Source organism: Spermophilus citellus (genome assembly GCF_964194105.1).
Source record: "Spermophilus citellus genome assembly, chromosome: 11".
Lineage (NCBI taxonomy): Eukaryota > Metazoa > Chordata > Mammalia > Rodentia > Sciuridae > Spermophilus > Spermophilus citellus.
In genome coordinates, this window is record NC_138192.1 from 53,310,685 (window position 1) to 53,336,368 (window position 25,684).

The 25,684-nt window shown below is 32.9% G+C and overlaps 1 protein-coding gene across 1 annotated transcript in view; it reads left to right on the forward strand.

Annotated features, from left to right (window-relative positions):
- The window catches only part of ACVR2A (activin A receptor type 2A), an 83,959-nt gene extending 58,275 nt beyond the window's left edge, over positions 1-25,684 (forward strand). Inside the window, exons 5-11 of the mRNA XM_081261076.1 lie at positions 8,660-8,803; positions 10,726-10,869; positions 11,789-11,934; positions 13,807-13,921; positions 17,173-17,311; positions 20,451-20,581; positions 21,646-25,684. Of these exons, the coding sequence (XP_081117202.1) occupies positions 8,660-8,803; positions 10,726-10,869; positions 11,789-11,934; positions 13,807-13,921; positions 17,173-17,311; positions 20,451-20,581; positions 21,646-21,840 (1,014 nt within the window). The 3' untranslated portion in view covers positions 21,841-25,684. The remainder of the gene's footprint in view (positions 1-8,659; positions 8,804-10,725; positions 10,870-11,788; positions 11,935-13,806; positions 13,922-17,172; positions 17,312-20,450; positions 20,582-21,645) is intronic.

A 25,684-nucleotide genomic window follows, 5' to 3' on the forward strand; every position in this document is an offset into this window, starting at 1 on the left:
TATCAGCTTGGAGTTTTTTTTTTTCTTTTTTGCCATATGCCTAAGAGATAGTACAGGGCTGCTATACATATTTTTTCCTTCTGTGTTCCACTATGGTATATGATTACTTTTATATTGATAACCTAAATTATAGCTTTCTTTAAAATTGTGAGCAGTGTCATAAACTATTCATAAACATGTCCCTTGAGAAAATATTACTTTCACTGGGCATATATAATTTATTCCACTTAAAAATACTTAGAGGCTGAGTGTGGTGACACATACCCATAATACCAGCAACTTGGGAGACTAAGGTAGGAGGGTTGCAAGTTTTGAGGCCAGCTACAGCAACTTAGGAAGGCCTTAAGCAACTTAGTGAGATTCTTACTCAAAATAAAAGGGCTGAGGATGTGGCTCAGTAATAAAGTATCCCTGGGTTCAATTCTCAGTTATTCCACCCCCAACCCACAAGTGCTCAGACAGGGTCACTTGGAGATGGCTAAAATTCTATGCCCAAAGGAAAAAGTTAGGAAGGGGGAGAAGGGAGAAAAATGTAGTTTTATTAATAGCTTAGAGCAGTTTGAAATTAACCAAAGCAGCTTATTTCTAAAAGTGATTTTCATTTAATTTTTTTTAACAATACCTTTATTCTATTTATTTAATTTTATGAGGTGCTGAGGATTGAACCCAGGGCCTCACACATACTAGGCAAGCACTTTACCACTGAGCTATAGCCTCTGCCCTCCATTTAAATTTCAAAATCTTAAATTAATTTTTCCCTTTGGAAATGGGAACCATGTATAGGGACCAGAGTATATAATTTATCTTTTTTCTTACCTGACAAAAAAGAGATGGTAGTTAGGAGGGAGTGAGTTTGCTTTTTCTCTGTAGTCTTCATCTCTTAGACCTCATCTTAGACTTGTTCCTTCATGCTAGCTATTTCATTGTTGTCATTTTTTAAAATTTATTTGAGAAAATAGAATTGAAAAACTCTATTTAGTAAAACAACTGTTATGGAAGCTTTGTGGATTAGTATCTAAGTAAACTAAAAACAGGTTGATTGGTTGATTACTTTGCAGCTCAGAAATGAAGGGCAAAGATTATGAAAGGAATTGCATTAGTCATTTTATAAGAAAAGTATGAAGGAAGAAATGTCTGATTCCAGTTCTGTAGTGATTGGGAGGAAAACATTGGGGTGTTTTGCTAATGTTAAGTGCTCAAATAACTGTTAGCTGTTATTGCCAACAGAGTAGCAACTTCAGAATTGAACCCAAAGTGTGGTGGCTCATATCTATAATCCCATCTGCAAGAGGATCTCTAGTTCAAAGCCAGCCTTAACAATTTAGTGAGGTTCTAAAGCAACTCAGCAAGACTCAGACTCTAAATAAATAATAATAAAATATATATATATATATATATATATATAAATAAAAGGGATGGGGATGTAGCTCCCTGTTTAAGCATCACTGGGTACAATTCCTGATACCTGGTTTAAAAAAAAATTGAACTCAAAAGGAATCATTTTTTATTGAAACTATCATTGATATATATCAAAGTTAATACTTGGAATTTTGTGTAATAAAATATTTCATTTTGAATTCTGTATAACGCAGTATACAAAGCACTTTATACCTGTTAATTCATTTAATCTTTAAATACCCCATGAAATGGGTTCTGTTTAATCAAGTCCAGTTCATAAAGAAAATTAAGGCACATATAGATGAATTGTTTAGAGTCCCCGACCCTGTGGCAAAGCCTGGGCATTTAATTCCAAGTATTGAGGTTCATTGATTGAATTACTTATAAATGACTTATTTCAATAAATAATTTGATAGGATCTATAAAAAATTCAAGTAGGATAAAGGGATAAGTTTATGTAATTTACATTTAAAACAGTTTCTGTTTCAAGTATATATAGCCTAGTAGATAAACAACCATTTTACCCACAACACAATTTATTTGTGTACAACATCATCCTTTTCCTTTTCTTCATCTTAATCTGCAGAATACAAATTCTAAAATAAATAAAATTTCTTCTGTAGTCAGTCGGAAACCCGATGCTTTTGACCAATAATCAAAAGGAGAAATGGGCATGCCTTCGTTTCTTTCTGACTTTTCATCCCAGTTCTGTCTGCTCTGAAGTGCTAACCACTTTGTAGGGAACTTTTCCAGAATCCTTGTCTCATTCATGTTAATTTTTGCTTTGCTTTCAGGAGGAGCAAGGTGAAAGGAACTGTAGGAAGTAGGATACATTACAAAGGAATATGGAAGATCTAATTAGATAGACTCATGGCTGTGCATTTAACAATATCAGTATTATTGAATCTGTAATTGTATATTTGCCTTTTCTAGCTCAGAAATGTTTGCCCTGATACACTGGGTTATTTTATTTCTATCTGCTTGACAATAGGCTTTTAAAAAATGAACAATTGTAGAATTTCTTAAAATGTAAAATAATTAGATAATAAAGAGGAGACATTCAAATCTTTTTTGATAGTCCCAACAGGTTATTGAGTGAGGTATACAAAAAAAAGGGAAAAATTTATATATGTATATAGATAGAGCTATAGATATCTTGGAATAGATTAAATAGTAAATAAAAGAATATTTATAGTACATAATCATGTAAACATATATATAGTATATAAACAAAAATCTTTGTTTCTGGAAAGATTTCTTTGTATTTCATATCTGCATATCTTAACTCCTAAATAACTCACTTCTAGATCTTCAAACACTTACCACTCCGAAACTTGGTTTTCAATAAATGGAATAATTGCCCATTTAAGTTGGATATCTAGTCCCAAAATTGTTTTCTGCATCCCTCTAGTTCTTACTCCATTACTTGAGACTGTGCTCAGGGAAATCTTATTTTACCTGCCTGTGAAAGTCAGGTATCTTTTTATAGATGCTTAAGGTTCTGAATTCCTTTGTATTGCTGTTAGTTTATAATTATGTATTCTTTAGTGTGAATCATTGGTAAGTCTCTCTACCCTGGACTACTGTAAGCTTCATGAGGGTTCGGGTAGTCAGTACCTGACACAGACAAGGTGCTTATTAAACAGTTTTTGAAATGATGAATGAAGAAATACTCTTTATTTTTTTCTGATGTTTGGCACTAATTTTTTTTCCCACTTAAGGGATGAGCAGCAAGTCTCTTTCTAATTCCCCAAACTAATTACTTGACATTAATGTGCTGATTTTCTTTTTGCTGTTACCTAGAGTTGTAGAACATAATACTCAAAGCTATGTTTTTAAATTTGTGAATCCAGCTCATTTGTTTGGTTACTTTTTAATCTGTACATTTAAGTGATTTTTTTTTTTATTATTTTAACTTGTTATTTTGTCACATAGGGTATATTTTAAGGATGTTGTTGGTGGCTTTTGTTTAGTGTGGGTCATTTTTCTTATCTTGATGTTTATTTGGAAATATATTGAGCAAATATACATTTTTATAAAAAATCTCTTTGTGAGTTTGTTGTTGTTTTTGGATTCTGTCATGATCCTTTTTGTCACGTTCAGCTCTGTTCTTGTTTTCACTCATTTAAGCTTTGGTCATTTTATAACTTATTCTAATGTTTATTTATTAGGAATAATATAAGCAGAGTTATCCTTTTTGGTAAGATGTAAGGATAGCACCTATTTGCACTGTGTTTGTACAGTGGTGTCTTTATTTTTGAAAGCACCTGTACTAAAGCAAGATCTGAGTGATCCTTGAACCTTGGGAATCTGTAGTTATCCAGATGGCATGGCTTTCACGGGATGAATTTTTCTCTGGAATACTGATAAGATATTTTAATGGTGGGATTAACTCAGCCTTTTGGATGACTTATGAATAGTTCTGAATCATTATCACAGGAAGAATATTAAGAAGGAAGAAAAACTGGCTAAGCAGCCGGTAAAGATAAAGGAGTTATCAGTTATTTTTTTGTGCTATTTTTCTCTTTAGAAATGTTGTAGAAATATTGGAAACTGGGGAATATAACCATCTATTGGGAATAATTCTCAGCAACAATGTTTCTCTCAATTTTATAAATTCAAGTCCTTACCTATTTGGGGATGACTAGAAAAATGAAAATCTTGTTCTCTGTTAGCAGTCGACTGGCCTCAGACTGTGAGACATGTGTGTGGAACATTCCCAAGGCCACTACTGCTTATCCAATTATTGAATGTTTCCAAATTTAAAGTTAGTATTATACTTAAATCAAAATTTGAACTGCTGATATATTATCAGTTTGAAATGTGGATTAACTCATTTAAATTCTATTTTAATTAGGACTCATTTTAATTTCTTTGCCTTTATGTGTCTGGAAAGTAGGTAAAAATTAGGCCTGGTCTGTCACTGTTTTACTTAATTCTGGTGATTTGTTTTTTCTGTCTTATTATTATTATTTTTACCAGTGTAGTATGTTGTACATAGTCATAGACACCAGAAACATTTTTCTCTTACTGCTGTGATTCTGCTGTCTTCCATGAAAAAGGAGTGGGGCAATTCACTCAGTAGAAGTAGGAGATTCTAAAAATTCTTAAGACAACCCAGAAAATATAATCAGAGGAGAGATTCTAGCTCTATAGAAATTTCTTTAGGGCTGCTAGCTAGATTTTGTTAAAAGCAATACTGCCCTCTGGTGTCCAGAAGCCAGTTCTCTCTCATATCATTTTGAGTTAAAATGCTTGTTTTAGTCTTAAAGTGTAGACTCTAGGTACTTTTCAAAAAATCAGTAGTAAATTATTTAAGACTTGGTTTAGTTCACTTGCTAGCTTGAAGTATGTTGGGTCAGATAACTTCGTATTGTTCTAGAGTCAATAATTTGTTTACTACCTCTCATCTGATAGGTAAAATCCAAGTGGTCCTTTTGTTTTTGTTTTTGAATTTTTTTTTGATATTACTTTCCTCTGTTCATAAGGAAAGTAGTTCCCAAAATTCATTTAAAGATATAATACATTGGATCACTGCCAACTTTTTAAAAGCTAAATCATTATTCTCTTTCCTTTTGTAACTGATGTGTCATTTTTCATCTCATTCTGAATATGAATCGTAATTTCTTTTGCCTGTGTTTTTTCTTCACAAGCACGCCTTTCATATAATGATAGAGGTAAGATGCATTGATGTTTGTTTTATGGTTGTGGAATTTTTTGTGGATGCATATTAAACATTTGTCCTTAAGATTTTTGTTGTTATTGTTGCTTTACTGTGCATCCTTTAGTTTATATACATTTATGTTATAAGGATTTCCCCCTGCCTTTATTATAAAAATATGATTGATTTGACATAGTAATAGGTTTTGATTTTAAAGGAATGCTAAGAGTATTTATACTTATTTAAAGTAGAATATAGAAATGACTGTTTTAGCTGATTAAAAGAACATCAAATGACTCTAATAGCCTTAAAAATTTTGTATCGTTTAATTTTTAGAGGATGTCATAAGTTTCAATGTTAGCATGTGCTCATTTTTAACAAGAGCTTTCTAGTCCAGCCCATTATCTTTTAATGTGAAATCTGTATTTTCAGATAGTTTTATCTTTGGCATTTCTAGCAAATGAACTAGCTGCAGAAATACAACTTTTGATGAATTTTTGCTGTCTGAATGTTTAAGGCTATATAACTTTATTAGAATTCACCCTTCAAATGGAGAATTCAGAAATAGTAAAATGATAACAGATGACTTCACAACTGTCCATCTCTATCTGTGTATTCTAGTGTTGGTTATAATAATGATATTGGGAAGGAGTCCTGGGGTAGAAGACTTTTTCTAATAATTGTAGTTTTAGCATGATATTTTCTGATGACATGAGTATAATCAGAGCCATTTCTAATGTATATCTTTTTAGTTTTCCAAATAGTATGTATATTGCAAGATAACTGGATACTTAGGAAAAGTTTTTATGAATTCTTAAAACCTTTTTAGATGCTTTCCCAAAAGTAGTTTTTCAGTATAGCAGGGCAAAGCAGTATTTTGTGGATAACATCAGACAGAATGCTGCTGTCATTTCTGACATTTACATTTGCATTTGTCTTCCCAGGGTGTCATACATTTCAAAGGTTTAAGTCTTTATTTCTAGAATCAAATAAGGTTTTTTTTTTGTGTGTGTTTGTGTGGGTAAACTACTATAATGATCTTAATAAGCTGAAAATTGTTTCTAATATTCTTAGATTATTGGATAAATAAAACATATTAGAAATGCATTTAATATTTTATTTGAGTAATTTCTGATTAAAAAAGCAAAAAGTTTATATTGATGAGTGCTATAGATTTTATACAATTATCTTTGCTAAAAAGTTATTCAATTTTAGACCTAATCCTTTAATTGTTAAAGAATATTATTTTAAATTACATTTAAAAACACATTTCTAAAAGTTTTAATACTATAAGAATGTGCCTTTGTAGACCTTTTTCTCACTCTGAAAATAAAATAGGCCAGTTTTTTCCTCATAATTTGAGGATTTTTACTTTTAAGTAATTTTGAAAGAAGTGTTATGGTTGTTATGATACAATATTGAATATAATTGTAATATTAAGAGGGTGACTTAAGATATCTTTCTGAAATAGTGGTAGCTTAGAAATTTGCTCAACAGAGCCTTAGAAACTTTCCTTATCTGTGCATTTGGAAAACAAATAACTACTTTTTCCCTAAACATACATATTAAAAATTATTGTATATCTTCTGAATTTAAAGTTAATATACTCAAATCATTGTTTGAACTACTGATATATTTTTGAGATGTGAATTAAATCATCTAAATCTTGTTTTACAGATTGAATCATATCTCCGTGGTTGGTACCCTTTAGAACAGAGAGTATATAAATGTATATGTTATCTACAAACATTCTCAGTTTATTTATGTCACTAAAAATTTCAGTTTAGAGCTGTATTACTTTCTACCATATTACTTTCTTCAGCTTTCAGTTCTTATCTGCATACTTTAGTTTTTGGCATTTTTGCTTTGAAAAATATACCTTTCTAGCCTTTTCTATTTAGCTTAATCATTCCTTTATGCAGTTATATAGTTATTCTTGGACCTTGAAGACTGGATGGGTTTTCTTTGCCTCTGGAAAAGTAGTTTTCAGCATTTTTGCCTGTCTTCACATTTATATAAGCAAACTACTCCTGTTGGTAGAATCTCTAATTACAGGTAGAGATAGTTGAAGAATGAGATAGGGATGGTGTAGTTTCCATAGAAACTCTAGAGAGTCTTGTGTTCCCTCCCACTGAGAATCATTCTCAAGAGCCTGTCCTTCTTGTAAGATTAATAGCTGACCTCGTTGCCCTATTGCTTTGCTAATAGAAACACTCTAGCTTACTAATCCTTCATATTTTGAACCTGGAAAGAAAAAGCAACTTCTGTAGATGTTTTAAAATAAATATCTGAGTTTAAAATGAGTTACAGTAATCTGTTTTACAGTATGCTGTTTTAAAATAGGAGTTCTCAAGCCATTTTATAAAGATTGTCTAGTTGCATGTTTTTCCTATTTTATAATCTTGCAGTGTTTCTATTGTTGAGGGTCTTTCTAATGATAGATGTGAACTTTTAAACTCCTAAGTGGCACCAGTAGGCTGAATGATGCCTAAGGAGCACTAGGAGTATTTGAGGCATTAGGAGAGGAGATAAAAAGAGAGGGAGAAGAAAGGCAGAGTAAGATGTATTGATCTGGGTAGCATAACATTTCTAAATGTCTGAGGAACCCAGTGCCATCATACTTTTCCCTCTTGCAACAAAAATTTTATGTCCTCCTCACAACATTTGTTATGTAGCCCTGGAAATATTTCTATTGCTTTTCTCTAGAAGCTTTCTGGAATGGCAGATAACCAACCAATAAAATGTTTTCAGAGAAAAGTTGTCATCCTACTTTGTATAGGGAAGATTCCCTTGTTGTACTCCTATTTATATACTATGTATGTTCTGTTTTAAAAATTAATTATAGCAGTGTTCTTCTCTTTTATTTATTATACCTTGCTATCTAATATGATGACCACTTCTTTTTTGAATTTTGGTTTATATTTTCTTTGTCAGTTGGCCTCAGAACACAAATTTATTTTGGGAATAATTATAAACAAAGTGATGAATTGTTAATATGTTAAAAAATGAGGACAAAGTATAAACAATTTGGCTATAACATATTTCTTTTACATGCTTTTGTATTTCATACATCTAACTACAATGTACTTAAGAATGACTGGTTATTTCTAAGATTAATGAAGAAAATATTTTAATTAATGAAGAAAAAATTTTAAATTAAATAGCCATTAGAAAAAGTATATTTTGAGCTTTTCTTTAAGACATAGTCATAATCTGCTTTTTCTGGCACTTTTCAAATACTTATTCTCTAAGGAAATATTGTTATGAGTGATCTAAAGCTCACAGAAAATCTTAGTGGGGAAAATTAGAGAGACTGGATCAAAAATGGTATTAGATTTTTTTCTACTGTTGTACCTGAGAAGCAATAGTGCTAACTGTTATTATGACAACTCTTAAATCAAGTTGCCTGCTTTGTAATCCCTACAGATTAGTGATGCTTGAGAAACTCAGTTCTAGCAAGATTGAAATTAATGTCATCCTTATGTGTTTACCATTTATTTCTGTCAGTTGATTCTTCAGTATACTCACTTATTTCTCATTTTTAGAATTGATATGTTCCAGGGTCTGCTTATTTACACTATTATTCTTGTTTATCTACAGGACCCAGGACCACCCCCACCTTCTCCATTACTAGGTTTGAAGCCACTGCAATTATTAGAAGTGAAAGCAAGGGGAAGATTTGGTTGTGTTTGGAAAGCCCAGTTGCTCAATGAATATGTTGCCGTTAAAATATTCCCAATACAGGTATGCTATTGCAGTTATAAAGTTTTATATATATATATATATATATATATATATTAAAATCTGAAACCAACTAGGACATTATAACTCAGAAGCAGTCTAAACATATAGGACATATATTCCAAAGTGATACTGTGATACTGGGAAAAGCAGTTAGCCTTTTTATGTCTGCCTTCACATCTGAGAAATGGAATTATTAGTACAAAAACATGTTTGTTTGGAGTGGTAGAATTATATTAAATAAACATGGGTGATCTTTTGCCAATAAAAATCCTATAAAAATGCTAAGGATTCCAATTAAAAAACCCCATTGGTTAAATTTTAATATCCCTTACATTATCGCAAACATAAAAGTGAAGAAGTAGCGTGTTTTGTTTTAGAATTGCTGTTTGGAGGTATGTGAACAGACTGATTTATTTTCATTCTACTTTGAGTGTTTATGTAATTATTTAAGTTTTTGTTTGGTGAATTTCAGAGGCAGTGAATCAAGACTCCAAATAATTGGTTTACTATTGAGTTGTTTTTCTTTCAAAAATAGCTGGACTTTTCACAAAACCCTTATCAAGCTTCTACCCTTCTTTTGTTTTGTTGCATCAGTGGTGTAATTTGATGATGATTCCATTTTCCCTTGCTCTTGCTTTTGTACCCTTGTGGCTAATGCTATCCTTAGTACTTAAGCCCCAGGTTGGATTTGAGGATATAAGCTCTACTCCTACACCTAAGTTTTCCTTATTGCAAAGCTATCCTATAAGCAATTTGCCTTACTATAACTAGATTTTAGCCTTTTTACCTCTCCTAAAGCTTGTATTGTAGAATCTATGAAGAAGATTATTACTTTCATTGGTTATTTTTGTTAGTAATGCATATCCTATAAATTACAATTTAGAACTCTAGAGTGTACAGTCTGTAATGCCAGGATTTATTTTTTAAAAAGTCAGAGAAGGGGCTAGGGTTGTGGTTCAGCAGTACAGTGTTCACCTAGCACATGTGAGGCCCTGGGTTCGATCCTCAGCACCACATAAGAATAAATAAATAAAATAAAGGTATTAAAAAAGTCAGGGAAAATTTATTTTAATGTGTGAGGAATCTTAAAAATTACATGAACGTATTTGGATATTAAGAGTAGCATTTTATTGAATGCTCTTATGTCAGGTGTTATATATTACATATATGTATGTATATTATTAGTATGTACATGTAATACCACAACACTATGAGACAGATACTGCATCCCTGTTTTACTTAATGAGGAAATTGATTATATATATTGCCCAAGGTCAGTGGCATATTCAGAATTTAAGTTTAGGTAGCTTGGAGCCAGAGGTTTCCTAATCCATATGCTTTGGTGCCTGTCTTTTCAGTGTCCTTTCATAGTGAAAAGAAACTAATCTTTTATAAGTAAAAATGTAGTAGACATGAATCATTTGCAGGCACAAATGAGTATATGGTGACTTTAAAGAATGTTACATAATATGTTAGTCGTTGAAAACAAAAATGTTTTCTGTTTGGACAGAGTAATTCCACCTGAATTGCATCTTTCAGAGAGATTATTTTCATTACTGACAGGAGCAGCTTCACACCATGATGAAATTACAGTGTAATACTTATAATAACTTGGAAGTAGAATGTGTTGCCATTGTAGTATGCAAAAGTGCAACATTTCTGATCAACTACTGTTCCTCTAGAAACACAGAAAAGGATGTTTTAAAGGATTAGGGTGGACAGGCGTTTAGTATAGAACTACTAGAACTCTGATAGTGTTAACTAATAGAACTTCCTTTCATTAAATGAAAGGTCAAAACAAAAGGTCTTTTCTACTTAAGTACATTTTTTTTTGTTTCTTTAGAACTTTTTAAGTAATTTATTAGATGTGATTTATTTAATATTTTGTTGTTGTTCTTACTATTCTTTCTTTTTAACCCTAGGATAAACAGTCATGGCAAAATGAATATGAAGTCTATAGTTTACCAGGAATGAAGCATGAAAACATATTACAGTTCATTGGTGCAGAAAAACGAGGCACCAGTGTTGATGTGGACCTTTGGCTAATAACAGCATTTCACGAAAAGGTAAAACTACCTAACACTTGAATTCAGTAAAATCAAGAGTTGGCCTACCTACCTGATGTTGACTACAAATCCCTCAGACCTATTTTTCAGTAGATAATATATTATATAGTTGATTATTATTTAACGTAAAGTGCAAATTGCTCTTAAATAAAAATCCATTTTAAAGCATAACTTATTTAACAAAAGAATGAAGTAGCTTTTTTTGTAGCCTCTCTATTTGTAATACCAGTCTTTTGTCCCAGATTTCCTGTGCTGTCTGTAATTACCTCTCTTGCAAATACTTTAGTATAGGCAGTGCTTAGTAATTTTCATTTACTTGTTAATGACCTATTTTGATTTCATAAGCCATTTTCACTTTGAATTCTGTACCTTAAAACTCTTATTTAAAATCTATAATGACAAACCCAGAATCAGAAAATTTATATAATCTTTTAGGGTAATTATCACCAAAAAACCCTTGTGTTTTTTTTCCCTCAATTTTTCAACTTCCAGAGATGTTTAAAAGTACCATTAATAAGGAAATTTCATTTTTGATACTTTCATCATTGTTAAGTATGTGGCTCTTATACCTTAATTCTTCACCATAAGAATGCCCATAACCTCTAGAGAAAGGTTTATTAGTGGTTGCTTGTATATTCTGATGTTTGTTATCCTAGTCCTTTGGTATAATATATTTAAAATTGCTATAATTTCACTTTAAAATTTTTTCTAGAACTTTAGATTTTCAGTATGTATTAAGAAAAACTTGGAATAATGTGAATTGGAAGGAAATTGGGACCATTTTTTTGTATATTTTTATGTACTCAAAGGAAAAGATACACTGTCTTACACTTATAGATAAAAAATTCCCGTGTACGTATGGCTTTTGTCAAGAGCTTAAGTTTTTTTTGTTTTTGTTTTTCTACCCTCCTTTCTTTAGGGCTCACTGTCAGACTTTCTTAAGGCTAATGTGGTCTCTTGGAATGAACTGTGTCATATTGCAGAAACCATGGCTAGAGGGTTGGCATATTTACATGAGGATATACCTGGCCTCAAAGATGGCCACAAACCCGCAATATCTCACAGGTAGAGCAAAATTTATTTTGTTTTTCCAGATGATTCAGAATATGTTTATGGTTTAATAAGCTTTTAAATCCTTGAGTAAAATTAATTTTTCCCTTAGTTATCCAGTCATGCCCTAGGAGGCAGATGATTTTCATTTATTTTTTAAATTAGCTTTGATAATGGCCAGGAAGTATTTTGGAAAATGTATATATTAACATCATTAGTTAAGTTTAATTATCTCCGTATTTCTTAATTTAGTCTCATTTCTAAAACCATAGTTGAGAATGAAAGTATATTTTCTTAGCTCAAAGGAAAAATAAATTTATTTTAATTCAAGTCAAGATTTAAGGTTATTTTAAGTAGATTCAAGGGGATGTAAATGAAGGAAAGTCTTTTGAGTGTATCTTTTTGTTTTTCTTTTTTAATTAAAAATATATTGTTTTTTACTGTAGTACTGGGGGGTGAAATCCAGGTTCCAGGGGTACTTTACCACTGAACTACATCCCCAACCCTTTTTATTTTTCATTTTGAGACAGGATCTTGCTAAGTTGCCCTGATTAGCTTTGAACTTGCAGTCCTCCTGCTTCAGCCTCCCAAGTCTTTGGTACTACCATGTTCATCTCTTTGCTTATTTTTTGAATTATCTTATATTCTTCTTTTAGCTAAGGTCAAAGGAGACATCATTCAAACAATTGTCAGTGAGATGGTAATATCCAGACAGTTGTCATTTCTCAGAAGGCAAAATATTTTTCCTTAAAACATTGATTCAGTTTGCTATGTATTTAACTTCCTTCAACATGGGATTCAGTTTGTCATCTTGTATTCAATTTAACAGTGGTTGTTTTAAAAGTAGGCACTGACTGATTCATTTAACAAATATTTAGTTGATTATCACCAGGTGGTATTTGAGGTTACTGGGAGACATTATTTTAACCGTATGTCTTATATGTAGATTCTGGTTTTGCAAACCTTAAATGACTTCTTCTTCTTCAGAAGAAGAAGTCATTTAAGATTTGGCTTAATGGCTCCTTTTTCTTCTCACCTTCCTACATGCACTGTCTTCCATACAGGGAACGATTTAATCCTTTGGAGTCCCAAAGGTTATTAGGAGTAGGGGCCCTGAAAATCCTGAATTTCAAGCTGTTTTTTGGAGCATCCATATATACCTGTCCCTTTGCTGTCTCCTGTGACTGTACACATGCCATTTGTCATGGCAAAGATGTATTTAATTAGAGTATAGTAATCTCTAGGAAGAACTGATTGAGGCAAGTGTGTAGAGAAAGACATCTTCCTATTTCAAAACTGTTACCCTTTTCAGAATACAGGATACAGCTAGAGTAGTATATGTTTATGATAAAATGTGTTATATATCCTAGAGATGTTAAATATCCTAGAGATGTTTTTCTACAACTGGGTAAAAAAAATATAAGAACCACTAACCACACTAAGGGAGTATTCTAAAATATAGGTCTATACAGTTGACAAAAGGACACAATTTAGGTATTTTTAAAAAAATTCTTTAGTTTTTAAAAATTTTAGTTTTTTTGGAGTTTGTTACTGTAAGCTTTGAAATATTCTTAACCTCTTAAATCATAGCAATTTTATTATTGATATGTGAGAATGACATAGATAAAGTGTTTTTGGAATGGCATTTCTTTATAAAACTGCTTTATGGAGAGGATTTCTTCTATCTGTGTTAGGAATAGGAGTTTTGTTACTTTACTCTTGTGCTGTATGGGGTCTCTGCTTAAGGTTCTTCTTTTCTCTTTTCCTTGCATGTCATATTTTAACTACTATTTTATAGCATAGATATTCTCCTTCTTTCCGATTAAGAGCAAAAAATTTAAAAGATAACTTGTTGAAACTTAATTGTACTATCTTTATATTCGCAAGGGACATCAAAAGTAAAAATGTGCTGTTGAAAAACAATCTGACGGCTTGCATTGCTGACTTTGGGTTGGCATTAAAATTTGAGGCTGGCAAGTCTGCAGGTGACACCCATGGACAGGTAAGGAAGGGTGGTAATTATAACATGTAACAAAAAATAAATATGTCTCATATTTTGTTAGACTGGCATATCAAGATTGAATTGGTATAAATTGTTGTGGAGATTAAATTAGCATCCAGTCAAAAGTTATATGTTACATTTTCTGAGGAAAATGTCATTTTCATATTGTGGTGGAGGACTCAGGTGGTTTAGAGTACTACTTCATAATATAACTCCTAGATGTTACAGGATTTTTTTTAAAAAAGTGGATCATGGAAGAACCCACCTTTTTTGACGGACCACATTCTTAGGGATATCTTCTTATTAACTCAGTAGTTTTAATTCTTTTATTCTTTCACCGTCCTGTGGTATAGAAGAAAAATCAGCCATTATTCTTGCTTCAGTGTATTAAGATCCCCTTCCCATTTTTGTATCCAACAATTTCTTGCTTTATTTTTTGTTTCTTGCTTTTCTTTATTGTTTCACTCACTCCTTAATCTACTTTCTGTGAATTTTCTCCAGAATACAAAGCCCTTGTATAGGCCTAAGTGAGGTACCTGATTAGTTAAAGTCTATACAACAAGAACTTGGCAGTGGAAACCTTATAGAAAGGCCAAAGAGAAAAGATTGTCTGTACATTTTATTCTCAGAAGCTGTGAGGCTAGGAAAGATGTTTTCACTCCTATAAGATAACCTTTTTTCAAGAAAACCAGTTTAACCTGATAGGTGACATTTCCTACGAAGCAAATGATTCATTGGCTTTGGTGTTAAATTTTGTTATACAATTTTTGGTCAGCTATTTATGAGCTTTATTTTTTTCAGCATATCCTCAAGTTTCTAAGAACGTAGTTGTAAACAGTCATGGCACACAAATTTTGCCAATGTTGACTAACAATTAAAAAATTTAGGGCAATGGTCAGCAGTCACAGAACTCTACAGAAGTTGACACCAAGTCTCTTTAGAAATGGAGACACTTTTGTGGCAAATACTACCAAGATGGATGTTATGTAGAAAGCCTGGGGACAAACCTCTGTACTTCTGTACTTCTTATGACTCACTGTCATAAGATGAACTTTTGGAAAGTTTCATCCTTGGTACCTCATAAGCCCCTCTGGCATTTTTTCTGAGAAAAACTGGGGGACTCACTCATGTCAACTTTTAATTCCTTTGCAGTTGGGTCATATGGTTGGATAAAAATAACCAATTACTTATACCAGTTGATCCTTGACTTTAGATTTTATGTACCAGAAAATTGGAACACTATTTGAAGGTACTTGCATGTTATTGTAAATTTTATATATTGCAAAGAAAGAACCCTGGGGAAAAATACAAATTTTCATCTATTATCAATTTATAAAAGAGAATATTTTAGGCTAAAAATTTAGATAAGCCATGATCTTATAACAAAAGAGAACTTCAGATGGCATACATTTATCTTTAAGAGAAAAAAGGAGGACAGAATGGGAGAAAATCTTTGCCAGCAACTTTTTAAAAAGAGGATTAATATCCAGAATACATAAAGAACTCAAAATACTTCTCCTCCCTCAAAAAACCCCTACAACCCAATCAATAAATGAGCAAATGAACTAAATATACACTTCTCAAAATAAGAAATACATATGGCCAAGAAATATGTGAATAAAGATTCAATGTCTTTAGCAGTGGGAGAAATGTAAATAAAAACTATATTGAGATTTCATCTCCCTGCAGTTAGAATAGCGGTCGTCAAGAATACAGACATTAATAAATGCTGGCAAGGATGTGGAGGTATGAGGAGCCCTTATACACTGTTGGTAGGATTAGTGTAGCCACTGTGGAAATCACTGTGGAGGTTTCTCAAAAACTAGAAATGGAACCACCATATGACCCAACAATACCACTTCTCAAGTATTTGTCTAAGAGAATTAAATACTATAGTGATCTATGCATACTTATGTTTATAGTAGTACAATTCGCAATAGCCAAATTATAGAACCAGCCTGTGTACCCTTCAGCAGATGAACATATAAAGTACATGTGGCATACACACACACACACACACACACACACACATATAATAGAGTTTTAGTTAGCTATAAAGAATGGAATTATGTCATTTTCAGGAAAATGGATAGAACTTGAGAACATAATATTAAGCAAAATAAGCCAAACTCATAAATGTGTGTTTTTTTTTCTCATACGTGGAAGCTAGAGAGAGAGAGAGAAAAAAAAAAAAGTTGGGGGAGGATCTCATGAAAATAGAAAGGAGACTACAGGGTAGAGAAAGGGGAGCAGGGGAGGGAGGAGGAGAGGGAAAGGGGAGGTACTGGGGAATGAAATTTATTATGTGCATATGTATGAAGATGTAATAGTGAATCCCACTGATATGTATAGTTATACTGCACCAATAATTTTTTTTTTTAAAGTAGGCTTCTGGGAGGTGTTAATTTGTAGTATAGTTATTCAGAAGAGGAAAAAAATTAAAAGCTACCTTTTCTTTCTTTAAAGTGTTCTCGTTATTAAATAAATTGAATATTCAAAACTTCAGAGTTTAGTGATCTGTCCTTATTTATTTATTTATTTATTTATTTTTAACATCTGTGCTGTGTGTGTTTTTTGTGTGTGTTATTGCATGTAACTCCCCAACTTCTAGTGTGGAATAGGAATCACAGTCACCTAAGGATGGAGCTTTTTGAAAATAGCGATAGCTCAGCTGCTCAGTAGATCTACTAAAACTCAAGTATATTGTGGTCTACCTTATATGTCATAAAACTTTTTAAAATATCACAGAAGAATGTTGTCAGGCACCAAATAGAGCTAGCTGTACTAGCTTAGTAACCATAGTAATAGCACTAAGAAATACCAAGTTGTTGGGCACAGGCTTGGTTAAGTATTTTTAAAACATTTTATAATATCTGTCATTGAAGCCCTCAAAAAAAAAAAAAGGTGTTTCTTAAAGATACTTTTCAAATATTTGCAGAGGTACAGTTGAAAACTATGCAGCTTTCTCTGTTCCATCCTTCTCCCATTGTTGTTCATTGTTCAGTACCTTGTGATTACTTCTAGAAAGGGAAAAATTCTAAATCTTTACCAGAATAACATCTGTTGATATATTTTTTTTAAGTATACTCACACATGATCTTACTATGTATATATGCTATAATTTGGTGTTCATAATTTAGTTGCTTTACCCTCTTAATAGACCATATGTGGTTTTGATTCTTAAAAAAATGTAAAATGTTAGTTCATAAAGTTAATGAATGAGTACTGTTTGATTTCAAAATATTTTTCAGGTTGGTACCCGAAGGTATATGGCTCCAGAGGTATTAGAAGGTGCTATAAACTTCCAAAGGGATGCATTTTTGAGGATAGATATGTACGCCATGGGATTAGTCCTGTGGGAACTGGCTTCTCGCTGTACTGCTGCAGATGGTAAGGGAAAAAAGTATTTTGTTTTAAAAAGTACATATGCCACATTTATGAAGTGGATGGTTACATTCAAAGGTAATAAAGTACATTTCTGTTTTAATAACCAAGAGATGATAGAGAATTCAGGAGGCAGGGAAGGAGAAAGGATGGGACAGGGAAGAAGGGAACTGGTCAGTGTTTGCTTCTTTACTGCTGCTAGATGTTTTGTTGGATACTTCACATACTTTTAGCTTATTTCCTAAACCACTTTGGAGGTAGTAGTTATCACAATTTTACAGGTGAGGAAATTGTTTCAAGGTAATTGATGAAACTTATATTTGTGATTCTGATCCAGTTGTAAAGAAAGAGCTGCTACTTCAGCTAGGTCATGTAGGTCCTGCTTGTCTTGTTCTCAAGTCAACTATTTTGGTAAGAGGACATGTATGTAAAGTGGGAGGGCCTTCTGACTGCCTTTCAAGACTCTGAGGCTGAGTCTGTTTAGCACTCAGGAAATGCCAGCATATCGTTAACCATATTAAATTTTAGTTTTATCCTCTAAGACAGAACTGTGATCATGCTTTCACATGTACCACAGATAAAATTCTGCCCCCTAAAACTTTGAAGGTTTGACCTGACATAGACATTAGTCATATTCTCCACCACAGCAGGGTGGCTCTAAAGGGTTTCTTATTCTTTGTTCTTGTTATTGAAAAGTTCTTCTTTAAATCTTATAAGCATTGGGTATTTATTCATTGGTTATAAATCTGCATACCATATTTGTAATGTAAAAACTATAAAGTTCTACATATTTGATCTTTAGTGCTCCTTCATAAGGTCTGTACTCTGTCTCAAATATGTGGTAGTACTTTTTTTGGATAAGACAAACTTCCTGTTAAACTTCCAAATAAATTTAAATGAGCTTGATCTTTTTTTCTTTTAATTACCTAAAAACTTCTTCCAGGTGTCAAAAACCATAGAAAAAATATGTTGAATATTTCAAAAGGTATAACCAACTAAGAATATTTTACTTTCTAAATATTGGGCTGGATATGTGGCTCAAGCGGTAATGCGCTTGTCTGGCGTGCGTGCAGCCCGGGTTCGATCCTCAGCACCACATACAACAACGATGTTGTGTCCGCCAATAACTAAAAAATAAATATTAAAAAAAATTCTTAAAAAAATAAATATTGTTAAAGGCTCTCGGTGTACAACAAACTTCCTCTGAAATGTGAAATTTGATTTAGGGGACTACACTTTTAAAGGGAACTGAAAAGTTCCCTTTAAACCAGCTAGCTCTGGTTGGTGCTTGACAACATTCTTGTGTGATATTTTGAAAAGTTTTGTGACATATAGGGGTAGACCACAAGATACTTTGAGTTTTACTAGATCTACTGAACCGTTTAGAAATCTGTTCAGAAATGGACGGATCTATTTCTTTAGGATTGGGGTGGGTCCAGAACCTAAGAAAGGTTGAAGCAACTTGAGAATAACTTTTAGCTTTTAAGTGTATAAGAAAACACATAAGCTGTTTGTTTTGACTCAAAAGTAGAAGTAGTATTACAATTATTGCATGCATTTATAGAAATGGAAGTAGGTCAAGGAAAGATGTCATAGGAAAATACATTTTATAAGAACTTTAATATGAATTTTTCATAGTAAACCACTGGATTGGGTGTCATAGGGGACATAAAGCCCAGTCTTTAAGTAATATACAGTTAAGGTAATAAAAAACATTCTGGACAATTAACTCTAAAGTAAGTGAATTATCTAGCCCAGTGCCTGGTACCTAGACATTCAGTAAATGTTTTGAGATGAATGTAACTTCCATAACACAAGGCAGTGTTATGGTAGTTCATAGGAGAAATTGATGGTGAAGAAGAGTCATCAGGGAGTATTTTATGGAAAAAGAAAAGGGTAAATGCCTTCTATTCTTAAATGCTTCATATGTGCAATGACACAATTAGAATCAGGTACTTCTGACTCTTAATAAGTCAGAAATTGGGGCCAAAGGGACAGTGTGGGTGCTTTTAAATTTGTTGGTGACTAGTTGTTGATGGTTAAATTTGGTGATTTTTTCCCACATATAAATATGCATACCAGACTCCTGGAAATCTTGTTAAAATTGAGATTCTGACTCAGTGATCTGGGTTGGGGCCAGAGCATCCACATCTGAAAAGGCATCACCTAAGGCCAGTGGTGCTGACCTGTAGATGCAAGGTTGAACATCAGTACGGTCACTGGAGGTGTTCAAGCAGAGACCAACTGTCCAGGCATTAAAGATTCTTGTTTGCGGAGACCTAATGACTTCTTGGTGATTCATTATATCTACCCAGCAGTAATTGTGCTTTTTAGACTGCACAAGACTTGTATCTGTCTGGTCAATGAAATAGCTCAGTATTGACTGTCAAGAGGAGCTAATGTAGTGATAAAAAAGCAGACTTAGATGAATTCAAATTCCATGGGATAGCTGTGTGCCTTTGTGCAAATTTACATAAAAATTTCTGAACTTCCTATCTGCAAAATACAGATAGTGGACCTTCACCTTGTGAAGGCAAAATGGTGATAAATTATATATGTAATACAAGTTTCTGGTCAGGATGGCTGCTCATTGAATCTTAGTTATTATTAACTCTTATATTAGTTATTATTAACTCTTATATGAATAGGTAAAAGAAAGAATTATTGTTGAATACATTTTATCTGTGAAGGTACATTGACTTGTTGGGAACCCTGGTTGGAGATAGTTGTGACTTAAAAAATTTAACATAAAATGAATATTAAAATATTAAAGTTATTAAAAAATATTAAAGTTATTGTGAGGAAAGGTAGAGAAGAGGTGTGACTTTGACGTGTTTTAGTTCCTCATAGGGGACATGTACTGGGGGTTGAGTTTGCCACAGAATAAAGGTGGTTATAACACATTTAACCGAAAATCTTCAGAGGTGGAAACATCGCTGCTAACCTTTCACTCTGAATTGCAAGAAGGAGTGGGTCCCTTAAAGAAGAGTGTAAGTGTAGTTGCTCTCTTGCTCTTACTGTCATTACAGCAGGTGGAATTGGAAAAAGGTGATTCAGAATATATTTTAGAAAGTTTATACCAGTTTGGAAGTCAGGAAGATTTTAATTAAAATGACCACCCCTGTTTTTTGGTTTTACATTTCAGGACCTGTAGATGAGTACATGTTGCCATTTGAGGAGGAAATTGGCCAGCATCCATCTCTTGAAGATATGCAGGAAGTTGTTGTACATAAAAAAAAGAGGCCTGTTTTAAGAGATTATTGGCAGAAACATGCTGTAAGTTACTCAGCTTTTCATTTGAAATTTGAATAAAACATTTTTCAGAGGCATGATTTATTCTCTGCACATTTCTTGGAGGACTTTCTGGGAAGGTGATCTTCACACAGGATATTTCATACTACAGTGCAAAAGTCACTTTATCAGGGCTTTGTGTACTAACCAGGGAGATGGTAAAGTCACAGAACCTTACAAGGCTCATCTCTATAATTCTGTGCATGTATCTTCTATTTGGAAACCTTCTTTAAAAAAAGAATGACTGATTCTGGGCCTGTGGACAGCTAAGTAACTTTGTTGATCACTACCTTTCATATGATGTCATTTTTAAATGTATTGAACAGCATCAATCCATCAAATCACTATGGGAGTTTTTTCAAAAGCCTTTTGATTTAGGCTTAGATTTTGAAGTTTATAAGAATACTTTAAAATTATAGATTAGGAGGCTGGGATTATAGCTCAGTGGTAGAGTGCATGCATGAGGCACTGGGTTCGATCCTCAGCACACATAAAAATAAGTAAATAAAATAAAAATATTTTGAAAAAGAAATAAACTCATCTGTCATTAAAAAAAAATTATAGATTAGGCAGAGGATGGTACAGTATATTATTGCCTTGATTGTTTTGGTCCAAGTATAATTAGAAATGTGGATAAAGCCAGGTAGAGATCCTGAAGGATCACCTTCTAATTTTGAATTAAATTTCAAGATGGAAATGCTGACATTAGCTAAGAAAAAGATGAAAAATAGTATAACCTCCATTACCCTTGCTTTTGAGTGTAGTTCAAGGTTGCATTGAAATGATCTGGTTTATGAAAAATGGATAGGAATTTTTGGAATTAAAAAATATTCCTGTTGTAGTAGTGTCCAGTACTTAAATATTTTCTTCTTTGTGCTTCTCTTTCATGGACTTGCATATCATCAGTAAAAAAAATGAATGTTAAATAATATTATACTTTGGTAATCTTGAAATTTCCTTGGCCTACAAAAAGCAGTTTATGAAAATTTTACTCTAATTTCTAATAGAAACAATTGTTGTGGTGTTTGACCATGTTTTTCTTCTCTTAGGGAATGGCGATGCTCTGTGAAACGATAGAAGAATGTTGGGATCATGATGCAGAAGCCAGGTTATCAGCAGGATGTGTAGGTGAAAGAATTACCCAGATGCAGAGACTCACAAATATCATTACTACAGAGGACATTGTAACAGTGGTCACGATGGTGACAAATGTTGACTTTCCTCCCAAAGAATCTAGTCTATGATGGTTGCATCATCTGTACACACTGAGCAATGGGACTCTGAACTGGAGCTGCTAAGCTAACAAACTGCTTACAGTTTTATTTTCTGTGTGAAATGAGTAGGATGCCTCCTGGAAATATAAGAAAGCAGCCCCTTGTTGAAAAATGTGGCTCTGGGAGACTACTGCATTGCCTGTAGCACAGACGTGAAGGACATGAGGCTAAGAGAAAAATTGCAAACTCTATAAAGAAACTTTTGAGAAAATGTACATGAAGAATGTGGCCCTCTCCAAATCAAGGATCTTTTGGACCTGGCTAATCAAGTGTTGAAAACTGACATCAGATTTCTTAATGTCTGTCAGAAGACACTAATTCCTTAAATGAACTACTGCTATTTTTTTTAAATCAAAAACTTTTCATTTCAGATTTTAAAAAGGGTAACTTGTTTTTATTGCATTTGCTGTTGTTGTTTCTATAAATGACTATTGTAATGCCAATATGACACAGCTTGTGAATGTTTAGTGTGCTGCTGTTCTGTGTACATAAACAAAGTCATCAAAGTGGGGTACAGTAAAGAGGCTTCCAAGCATTACTTTAACCTCCCTCTCAACAAGGTATACCTCAGTTCCACGGTTGCTAAATTATAAAATTGAAAACACTAACAAAATTTGAATAATAAATCGATCCATGTTTTGTAACAAGGTATCACAAATTCACTGTGTTATTTAAGAAAAAAAAAAAGTAAGCTGTGCTTAGTGCCAATAGTAAGTGGCCATTCGTAAAACAGTGTTTTAGCTTTTCTTGTGCTGGCTTGTAATTTAGGGAAAAGTGTTTTTTGAAATGAAAAAAATGGTGTCATTTCCCCCTTACCGTATTTTAAAGCTTCATCTTATATCCATATCCCAAAATATTGCATTCATACCTAAGTATTTTTTTTTAAAGGTGTGCTGTGTTTGGGGAATGAGTATTTGAAAAATTTAAAGCATGATTTAAATTTTTTTAAATGAGCTGTGACACTGGAAAGCTCTTTTTATCTTTTAAAAGTCTTTTGTTTTTTCCTATTTATATATGTAAAACTGTAGTGTTTTTCTTTTCACCAAAACAGTGTGTGGGATATTTTTTATCACTGTCTTAGGACCACCTCAGGAAGTGTCATTACCCAGAATCCCTCACTCTCTGCTTTGAGACTTGTAACTTTTATCACTTCTGCTTGGTGCCATCTTGTCAGAGTAATATTTGACGTCTGTGATATGTAAAGAATTATCTTAGGACAGAGATATTAATTAACTTTAAGCACAGATTTCAGATGTTACTGCTTTAAAACCTATCAGGGATAACAAAGTTATAACTTAAAAATATGCAATGACATTTAGAGGTAACCAGTGTTGATGTAGGTAACATAGCTTAGCCTCCTCCCCCAAATTGCTTTTACAACTAACTTGGATATTAATTTAGGATAGTTCATGCCTTATCCTTGCTAAGAAAATGGAATTGATGGTAGGTAGGTGCCAAAGTGCTTTTTCAAACAATACTGTATTGGAGTATAATTGGATGCTTCTTAAAACTTACTTATACAGGCCAAAGTAAAACATTAGTTTCCTGAATTTCTAGATTACTAGCCAAGAAATAGCCAGGATTATGCTATACTTTTTGTCAGATCATTTTGAAATCCATACATAAACTTTACAAACAGATTTTTTTTACATGTCACTATCAGGAGCTTACTGTGAATACATTATCTTCAAATGGTTATTTAACCACACAGTACACTACATTTTACATGTAAAATGCACTTAATCTCTGGGAAGAATAAATTATTATTTATACACAAAACATAGGCCAACAGACTCTAAACAGGGAGGAAAAGGAGAGTAATAGCATTCTTGTCTGTGTGCCACATCCCATACAGATCTGTTTATGTTTTTATATCTTGTGTGTACCCAAGGTCTCACTGTATTCCTGAGAATTCCCATTTCAGTGTTTACCATTTCAAAAAGTACTTGGCCCCTCTCAAATTCTTGACTTGGGTTTTCTTCCATCTGGAAACTAAACAAGGAGAAAATATGGAAAATGTGCAATCAAGAAAACAGTTAAAGACAGATTTCTACCTGTTGTAAACATTTAACCCTTTTAAAACTTAAAAAAAAAAAAAGGGATAATATGAATGTTTGGCTTATGAGAATACTAGAGATAAATTTTATAAGACCAGTTATTCACAATATAAAACATTTTGTCTTCATGTTACATTTTTTTTAAAAACAAATTCTGGGTATTGTACTTAAGTCTAACCAATTTTAAAACTTGTATCCTTCTGAAAATATATATTTAGAAAATCTTTTTATAAGCAGTAAAGAAAGAATGTTCCAGTGACTGCTTGTCCTGATACGTAATCTTACTAAAACTTTCTTTTTGCAGGGCATTGGTTTATAATCAGTGTAGAGGGGGCAAGTTAAAATTTAAGCTAGGGATACTGGAAAAAAGATCAAAGGATGAAAAAATGGTGATTTATTTGGGGGCAAACTAAGACCCCCCCCCCCACACACACCCCAATAACTTTTCCTCGTGTGTATGGTGCTCCTCATGATGTCTTGTTCTTTGCCTTTCTGATACCTATCAGAAGTGCTGCTCTCACTCACTTTTCACCTTACCCAGATTTCCCTTGTAAGAAATCCTTTATGATTAACTGCCATAGGACTGATGGATTAACCAGTGTTTGGCTTTATTTGAAGTCTATGCCCTGTAGAGATCTTGTATGTATTTTAGATGCTAGGAAGTTTTTAGCATGTGATATGTGATTCCTGTTTGGATGTTTTTATTACAGGTACCTTGTGAATTCCAGAAAAGAGACTGTGCCTCACAAGTGTTGGTCCCATGACCTTGCACTATCTTTCATGGTGACCTTTTGAAAATACAATCAGGAAAAACACCAACACCTTTGGAATTTAGGAATAGAATCATAATCACGAAATTAAAGACTCTCTTTTGCCCCTTTCCTTGCCCCTGACCAACAACTACATTTAAGTAAAATGTAGATGGTTTGGAAAAACTGGTCAGATGGTAGTTTAGTGGAATAAACTGATTACCGTTTTTAAAAAAATGCTTCATCATAGATATTTTCCAGTTTATCTTTTTTACTTTTGAAAAATTACTTTTTAGGAACATTTGGTATAATGTGCATAAAATAATTTAAAATTTTTGGGCAAAATGATACAAGTAGCATCTTGATTGAACATCATTTACCTCAGATATTCAACCAGCAGTACGTTTTTTATGCAGTCTCAACCCATATCCCTATTTGTTACCTCTCAAAATATTGGTGAGCAATTATTTTAGCTTTACTCTGTATTTCTTGTCAGTGTTTTGGGCACAGGTTGTTGTACTACTGTCAAATCATACTTGCTATTTTTTTCTGCAAGTATTTATTTAACAGAAAGTTAAAAACAACATACACGCAAACCCTCCTCCCCCAGTAAAACCCCATCTTGGTTAAGTGATTGTTAAATATTGTAAAAATAAAATGTATGCTATCCCCATTCAATCCCCAAGTTAAATAAAAAAGTGAATATGGTATGATTTGCATATGCAGTTTTTCTTTAGCTATGTTCTTAAAGAGGGGAGGAATGGTAGCTTTGTAATTTATTGTGAGGCTTCTGCATTAAGAATTGCAAGAATGGGGATAGTGGTGAAAGGAGGTTTGTAGCATTCTCCTCCTTGATCTAAACAGACTGTATTTGCACCCAAGTATATATGGTGGACCTGCCAGCATTAGGCAGCCAGAGGCCTGTTGGCTTTGTATAACAGTTCATTCCAACAGATTATCAGTTTTTTTTAGGATAAAAAGGAAGGAAAGGGCAGCACTTAGGTAATG